This window comes from Nipponia nippon, unplaced genomic scaffold (genome assembly GCF_047370975.1).
Source record: "Nipponia nippon isolate SJK-2023a ecotype South Korea unplaced genomic scaffold, ASM4737097v1 scaffold_3, whole genome shotgun sequence".
Taxonomy (NCBI): Eukaryota; Metazoa; Chordata; class Aves; order Pelecaniformes; family Threskiornithidae; genus Nipponia; species Nipponia nippon.
This window is the reverse complement of record NW_028262347.1, coordinates 62,339,134-62,347,085: the sequence shown is the minus strand read 5'-3', so window position 1 is coordinate 62,347,085 and position 7,952 is coordinate 62,339,134. Positions and strand designations below refer to the sequence as shown.

At 59.1% G+C, this 7,952-nt stretch overlaps 1 protein-coding gene across 1 annotated transcript; it reads left to right on the top strand.

Moving 5' to 3' along the window:
* The first annotated feature begins 6,048 nt into the window (after nt 1-6,048).
* On the top strand, nt 6,049-7,093 carry ASCL1 (achaete-scute family bHLH transcription factor 1). The gene is made up of 2 exons (XM_087766697.1): nt 6,049-6,724; nt 6,896-7,093. Exon 1 carries the CDS (start codon nt 6,049-6,051, stop codon nt 6,700-6,702), a length of 654 nt encoding a protein of 217 aa, XP_087622823.1. The 3' UTR covers nt 6,703-6,724; nt 6,896-7,093.
* The last annotated feature ends 859 nt before the right edge of the window (nt 7,094-7,952 follow it).

Sequence of the window (7,952 nt, the reverse complement as noted above, 5' to 3'; positions counted from 1 at the left end):
CGAGTGTGTGCGTGTTAGTGTACGTGTGTGTGTATGGTGGGGGGAAGTCCCCCTTATCGATAGGGTGTATGCATTTACCAGAGGTCTCCGGGCGCTGCAGCTCCCCGTTACGTGCCAGCCCGCCTGCGTTTCCTCAACACCCCGGTCTACATCGTGGTTGCAAAACCACCCAGCCACATCCCCCCTCCTTGCAGAGCCGGGCTCCCCGACACCTCCTGCTAAATGCTTTTTGGCCTCACCCCATCCCCTCCGCAGGCGAGTTTCCCCCGTCCTCTTCCCTCCGGAGCGCGGCGGGGCCGGGAGGTGGCACTGTGTCTTCACGGCAGCGGCCGCCGAGGCCGGGAGCGGGGGCGGGGGACACCCGGCTGTCCCCGCCGCCTGCCCCCGGGGCGAGGGGGGACCGGGGCGAGGGAGGTCCGGGGGGGGGGGGGGTCCTGCCTCCCAGGCTGCGGCAGGCATCACCCAAACCCCCTCCCACCCCTCCTGCCAGGGGACTGCCGCCGCGGAGGCGCCGGGAAAAACACACCACCCCCCCCGCCTCCAAAACTGAGCTCTGCAAAAAGTGCACACACACACACACAGCGCCCGGTGTGATTTATCCCCCGGGGCTGTGATGGACGCGGGACGCGTGGCGGCACAATGGGGCCACCCGGCGGGCGAAGGGCCCTGCTCCGCGGGCGCGGAGCGACGGGGGCACCGCGCAGCCCGGCGCCGGCGGGCGGCAGCGCCCGGCGGGACCCGCGGGGGCGGCGGAGGGGCGAGCGGGCCGGGGCCGGGGCCGGGGCCGGGGCCGGGGCGGGGGGGCGGCTGCCGCGGCTGCTGCCGCTTTTTTTTTTTCTTCTTCTTTTTTTTGCAGCCCTATATGCAAACTGTCACTTCAGGTTAGCACAAGACCTGATGTAGCTCATTAGCATGAGCTGTATCTAATATGCTTAAAACCTCTAATTATTTATTATGCCCTAATTGGCAGCCCAAGAAATGTCTGCAAAGTGATGAGTGTTCATCCCAAGACGCCTTTCGAGAAGAATTCAGCAGTGTCCCTGGTCAAACGTCATTTTTAATTCTTCATTGGGGCGCAGGCTTTATTCCTCTTGTAGACGATACAGCGCTAAGAAAATGCGTACAACTTGCTGTCCCGAGAACTAGCCTCCCTCCACCCTGGGCAGGATGGGCAACAATTACGCACGAACACAGTTTAATGCTCAAAGTCCTTCTTTCTGTAAAGGGACGCTTAGGAAGAGACGTTAAAGTTTATCAAGTACGCAAAAGTGTAGGCAGATGCTCCTTGAAAATGACTTACCCGAAGGAAGAGCCGCCAGGGAAAAAAATCGCTTTCCTGCCTTCTGGAAGTAGCAAAGTTTTGAAAATTATATTCGCATAAAAACTGTTTCAAAATAAGTTTACATCGCTGGGGTCGCTCCCTTCCCCCCCCCCCCCCCCAGCTGCCTTTTTTTTTTTTCCTTCCAAGTCTGTATTATGTTTCTTCGGGTTGCACCAACTATTTATTTATCTTTATTCTTTCTCTCTTTCTTTTCATTCATTATTCTCTCTCCCTCTCTCTTTTTTTTTCCTCCTTCCTTGTGTGTGTGGTTTCTCGGTCTGATCTGTAGCTTGTTACCACCCACTGCACGCTCTCTCCTGCAGCCGAGGTGTTTCTATACAAACTTCAGCGTCCAGTTGTCATATTAATTATTACACTGAGTAATGACTGAAATAGTCAAAATAAGGGGAGACTCAAGAGAGCTTTTTCTTGCTGCTCAAAGATTCAGCAAAGAAGCCTTGCAACAAAGCACTAATTGGTCCCCAGAAATACTCTGACAAGGCATGGAAGATAGGTTTCATAAAGCCCAGCAATTGTGAAGGGGGAAAAGATCCTTGAATAGACCCCACGCTTCTTTTCTAAACTCTCTTGCTGAGCAAAAAATGGACTGCTTCTTGAATACTGGACTGATCTTGAATGCTATACCCAGCAGAGAAAAAAATGCACCATTTATTGTAAGTTTTTTTTCCAGCTATTCATGTGTTCTATGTGGAGAATAAGCTGGTTTTGTTTACCATGAAAGACCTTTTACTTTATTTTCACTCTTGGGGGGGAAGCTGGAAAGGGGAGGGGGAGGGCGAGGGGAGGGAGAGAAACACATGTGCCCAAATCCAGACGAGCTGCCTACTGTAACAAAATGGAGTGTAACAAATCCTACAGAAGTCCCGAATGTATCGATTCTTTGAAGATCCATATAGATTAACGACTTTCGTTCTGCTTTTCCAAGACGGCATTTAATCATAACGTAAATGGCCTTTAAAAAAGAAAAGGGGCAAAAAAAAAAAAAAACAAAAGCATACCAAAGTTTAAAAAAAAAAAAAAAAAAGGCAAGGACTTCAAAAGACCTCATGAGTGTGGCTACAATTTAGGCACACAAAAAAGCCACTATAAAATAATGACAGTTCAAGATTTAAAAAAAAAAAAGAAAAAGAAAAAATAAAGAAGAAAAAAAAAGCCCAATGAAAAGGGCAAGGGCTATTTATCATTATGTTAGAATTAAGAATTTCAAAGTGCAGGTGCAGGACTGTGCGTACAAGTGCGTGGCAGCGGGGGAACCTTGAAACAATATTTATTATCTATCATTCTGGCAGCCCCAGACTCTGTGCAGTGAGCAGACAGGGGACCTGGCAAGATTGGCATTACCTTGGACAAGGAGAGGGGTGAGGTTGGTCCCCAGCAGCAGCGGGTGGCGAGGGACGTGCTGGGTGAAGGGAGGAAAAGGCTCTGTCCTCCCCGGGACCTGAAGCCAGGGGAGCCGAGGGGGGACAGAGCCACGGAGGTGAAATGACATGCCAGTTACACTCGGTGACCTCTGGGACTGGCATGTTTTTCCTTTTTAAGAGCCCTCTGAGACTTGAGAAGAAGGGACCCAGAAACTCTGGTCTCATTCTGCCGTTTTGGGGAAAAAGGGCAGGAATTTCCCTACGTGGTGTTTCCAGGCCAGTTCTGGTAGTGGGCTGCTCCAGCAGAATTACTCTGTTTAAGTATGTATATAGTTTACAGGGCTGCAATTATTTTGATATTTCTGTTGCCGCTTCCCAAAGCACTGGGATGAGAATTGCAGGGCTGGTTCATTACTGTTCTCTCACTCCTGTGATGTCACAATGCGGAGCTGATGATGCAACAACTATTTCTGGTGCAGAGAATTCTGATGTCAGACAAGGGACGTTGAACAAACCATCCAGAAGACTTGGAACTGAAGAGGGAGAACTCCCTACACAGAAAATAAAAACGAATGTTTTATCCTGCTTAGGTCTGGCTGTCCGAGGTTAAAATAATTTAATACATTTCACATGCAATGAGACAGTAGGCGAAAAATCAGACCAGTGGGCCTTGAAACAAGTATGACAGAGGTTAGACCAGACAGACCTACTTCACCTTTTTCATCATACATGTGCATTGAAATCTGCCACGTTAAAAATTACTAAAAGACTAGTTAGCAGGTGCACATTAAGGTTCCGCCAGATGACGTTGCTGCTCATCACTGTTTAAGCTCACATGCTCAGCCAGGGTCAGGGGATCCAGTGGCAGATGAGAAGCGATCTCTACAGCTCCAGGCTGCCGTAATTGAGGCCAGCAGCAGAGCAGGGTCTATTTTTGCACTCATTTCCACTGAAACCTTCAGGTCCCCTCCTTCCATGCTTTAGGGCTGGTGCGAGCATCAGGGATGAAAGGCACTTGCCAGGGGCTTCCTAGAGCCATAATCTCACCCATGGCAAGACCGTCATACCGTGGCTCTGCTTTTTTTAGGCAGCTGGAGAGCAGACACCTCTGAGTTTTCAGAGTGGAGAAGTGCAGACAGAGGTGGAAATGAGACAAAGCTGAAGGCAGAACATGTGTTAAAGTTTGCACAGATAGGTGGACATGTGAAAGGCAGGAGGGCAGGGACAGAAGGCCATGCCAGGCTCCTCACTGCTGCCTGTGCCAAGAGCAGGGCCACCAGCATGCCCAGGTGCTGAGCCTGGCCGTGTCTCCCAGGCTGCCCACACCCCTGCATCCCCAAGGGTTGGTGTGACCACCAAGCCACGCCAGCCTCAAGCTCTCAGCACCTCAGCCACATTTGGCCCTGAGCCACAAGCGAGACTTCACCTGGCAGCAGGGATAATGTCCCCTGCATAGGCCAGGTCCGTCCTGACTCCCCAGTTACAAGCAAATGCCATCGCCCACTTGGAAAGGTGGTGACCTGCTCCCACTTTGCAGGGTGCCATGGGAGGCAGCAGGGGCTCAGGGAGTTCCCCGGGGCCAGCAAGCAGACAGCGAGACCTGGGAAACGGGCTCTGGCGGCAAAGGGAGAGCTGACGCCACATCTGCTTGCTCTGCTTAGCGCACCCAGACTTTATGCTGCCCTCTGAGACGAACCTCCTCGCCCCGTGCCGGTGGCAGTGCTGTGGCACTCAGACCTGCAGGGTGCCGGCCACTTTGGATGCACCCAAGGGGGTTTTATTCTGTCCCTCCAGACGGGCTCGCCCCTTGGCACTCAGCATTTCAAAGCGGTAACTCGGGGTGACTTCCCCCCAGGCTGCGCACGCTGCTGCGGCGAGCGGCACTCCTCGCGCCGCCCGCACCGCTTCGCCCGCCGCTGCCGCAAGCCGACGGAGCCGCCGCGCCGCCCGCGGAGCGTCTGCGGCGCCCAGCACGGGCGGCTCCGGCCGCTCGGAGGGGAGCAGCCCCCGCCACACCCGGGGAACTGGGGCTCGCAACGCCTGGCGAGCGAAGGAAGCGGCACCGCGCATCCCGGCGCGTCCCGGGGACAAGGACAAACCCGCCCTTTCGCGGTCCCGCAGAGGGAGAAGTTTCCCTTCCCGCCTGCCTGCCCGCATGCACACGCCGCTGCTCCCGCCGGGCCGCGCCGCGGGACGCCCCCGTGCCAGCGCTGCCCGCCCCGCGGCTCTCCCCGCCAAACCTGGCAGGTGCCGCTGCCGTCGCCCCCAGCCCGGGGCTGCCCGCACCTGCCCGCGCCCCGGCCCCACCTCCGCGGGGAGCGGGCGGGCACGGCGGCACACGGCCGCGCTCCGCCACCCCCTCCCCGGGCAGGGCTCCCCCCTTTCCCCTTCGCCTGCACCCCCTTCCCGGAGCCGCGACTCCCCCGCGCCCCCCCCCCCCCCCCCGCGGCGGCCCACGCGCGCCGCCTCCCGCCCCGTCGGGCCGCGCCCGCCGCCGCCACCGCCCCGCGCGGCGCCCCGGCGCGGGTGTTTGCTCAGGGCCGGGAGCGCGGCACGCGCCGGGCGCACGCACTTGCAACAACAAACCCGCGAGGGGTGGGGGCGGCGGGCGGGGGCGGGGGAGCGGGCGGCGGGGGCGGTGGAGGGGGGCGGGGGGAGGCGGAGCCGCGCGCCGGCCAGCGCGTGTGCGCTGGGGGCCGCGGGGGGGGGGGGGCGTGGGGTGTGTGGCGGGGGGGGGGTGCGCGCGTGGGGGTGCGTGTGCCCCCCCCCCCCCGCGCTGAAAAGGCGGCGGCGCTCCGCGGCCCGCGGCCGCTTGCGGCAAAGCCGGGGAGCGTGGAAGGCGCAAGGTGCAGGGTGTGCGTGCGTGCGCGTGTGTGTGCGTGTCTGTGAGCGCGGGGGGGCGGCGGGGGGAGAGTGCATGCGTGTGTCTGCCTGTGTGTGTCTGTGTGTGTGTGTGTGTAGGGGGGGGGGGCGAGCCCCGTCCGCCCCTTATAAGAGACACAATCCCCAGCCACTTTTTTGCAAAAGGGGCTTTGCAAAGCAGCCTGCGCACACGCGAGCGCCACGAGCCTCCCCGCGGCCGCCGCACGGAGGGCGAGAGGGAGGGGGGCGGGCAGAGCCGCCCGCCAGCCCCGGCCGCCCGCCCGCCCGCCCGGCTCCGCCGCCCGCTCCCTTTGGTCGCCGCGGCCCCTCTCCCCCTGCCCTCCCTCGCCTGCCTCCTTTTCTTAAGCGAACGCCGCGATTTCTTTCCTTTTTTCCCCTCTTTTTCGATTTTTTGTCGGCGGTGGGGGGACGGGGACCGGCCGCCGCTCGGGCGCCGCCGCCTCGCCGGACGCCCCCGCGCCCATGGCCAGCGGCAGCCCCGCCAGGATGGCCAGCGGCGCCGGGCAGCCGCCCTTCCTGCAGCCGGCCTGCTTCTTCGCCGCCGCGGTGGCCGCCGCCGCCGCCGCCCCGCCGGGGCCGCCGGGGCCGCCGGGGCCGCCGCAGCCGAGCCCGGCGGGCGGGCAGCCCTCCCCGGGCGGCAAGCCCTCGGCGCCGCGGGCCGCCAAGCGGCAGCGCTCGGCCTCGCCGGAGCTGATGCGCTGCAAGCGGCGGCTCAACTTCAGCGGCTTCGGGTACAGCCTGCCGCAGCAGCAGCCGGCGGCCGTGGCGCGGCGCAACGAGCGGGAGCGCAACCGGGTGAAGCTGGTGAACCTGGGCTTCGCCACCCTGCGGGAGCACGTCCCCAACGGCGCCGCCAACAAGAAGATGAGCAAAGTGGAGACGCTCCGCTCCGCCGTCGAGTACATCCGCGCCCTCCAGCAGCTGCTCGACGAGCACGACGCCGTCAGCGCCGCCTTCCAGGCCGGCGTCCTCTCGCCCACCATCTCGCCCAGCTACTCCCACGACATGAACTCCATGGCGGGCTCCCCCGTCTCCTCCTACTCTTCCGACGAGGGCTCCTACGACCCGCTCAGCCCCGAGGAGCAGGAGCTGCTCGACTTCACCAGCTGGTTCTGAGCGCCGCCGGCCGCCGCGGCAGGTGGGTGCGCGCCCGCGGGGGACCGGGGGAGGCCGCGGGGGGACGCGGGGCGGCGGGGGGCGCAGCCGCCGGGGCCGGGCGCGTCCCGCGGTACTTACGAGCGGCTCCGACAGCCCGGCGCTGCGCTGGTCCCGGCGCGGCTCTGATCTCCTCTCTCTTTTATTGTTACAGGACAGTTGCAAAAGGGAAAAAAAAAAAATATATATATATCACCCAGAGAAAGACAGACAAAAAATCCACCCAGAAAAAGAACCTGTTGCGTTTCCCTCTCCCCCGCCGTCGGAGGGCGGTGCGGGCACGTCTCTCGGCGGGCGGGCACAGCGCTGCGCGCCGCGGGGGCGGTCGGGGCGGCCGCCCCCAGCCCCGGAGCCCGGCCGGCCTTTGCACTCCCGTCGCGCCGCCACGGACTGCGCCCCCGCGGAGCGGGCGTCCCGCGGGGGAACCGCGGCCGCCCCGGGCCGCGGGGACAGGCGCTGCGCTCCGCGGCCTGCGGAGGAGCTCTCCCTCCTCCCCAGCAGAAAGGCACCCCGCCGCCGCCGCGGCCCTTCAGAGACTGGCGTTCATCGCTCTGTGGACAAAGTTAGTTCCCCGATGCTTGTGGAGAAGTTGAAATGAAGCTATGCGGTACTCAAAGAAGCCCCTGGAGCCCCGTCTCCCCCCCCCCCCCCCCCCCGCCCCCTGCTCTAAGCTTTTCCTCTCGTTTCCATCATAGAATGCTTCCAATCTTTTTTGTGAATTTTTTTATTATAAGAAAATCTATTTGTATCTATCCTAACCCGTTTGGGGATATATTAAGCTATTTTTGTACATAAGAGAGAGAGAGATTTATAGAGGTTTTGTACAAATGGTTTAAAATGTGTATATCTTGATACTTTTTTTAATATGTAATGCTTATTACCTCTTCATGTTTAGACTTGTAGTCGACGTTACCTTACAACTGCCATTTTTGTACGTGGTTTTGTAAAGGACTTGGATTTCCTCCAGATGTACTTTAGCACCAACGTGTCTTACTTTATAGAAACTTTGTTAATGTATTAATAATGTTATTAAACAATGTTCAAAGTGAACAAAGTTTATGCAGCTATTGTCCAAACGCAAAATGGTAGCCATTTGTTTTTATATGCTGCCTTTTGAAAAAAAAAAAAAACAAAACACACAAACAAACAAACAAACAACCCCTATGCCACTGCCTTTTCTTACTGTTTTATTACAAACTTACGAAGGTCCT

Coding starts and splice junctions, on each gene's coding strand:
- ASCL1 (XM_087766697.1), top strand. CDS start 6,049: ATGGCCAGCGGCAGCCCCGCCAGGATGGCCAGCGGCGCCGGGCAGCCG.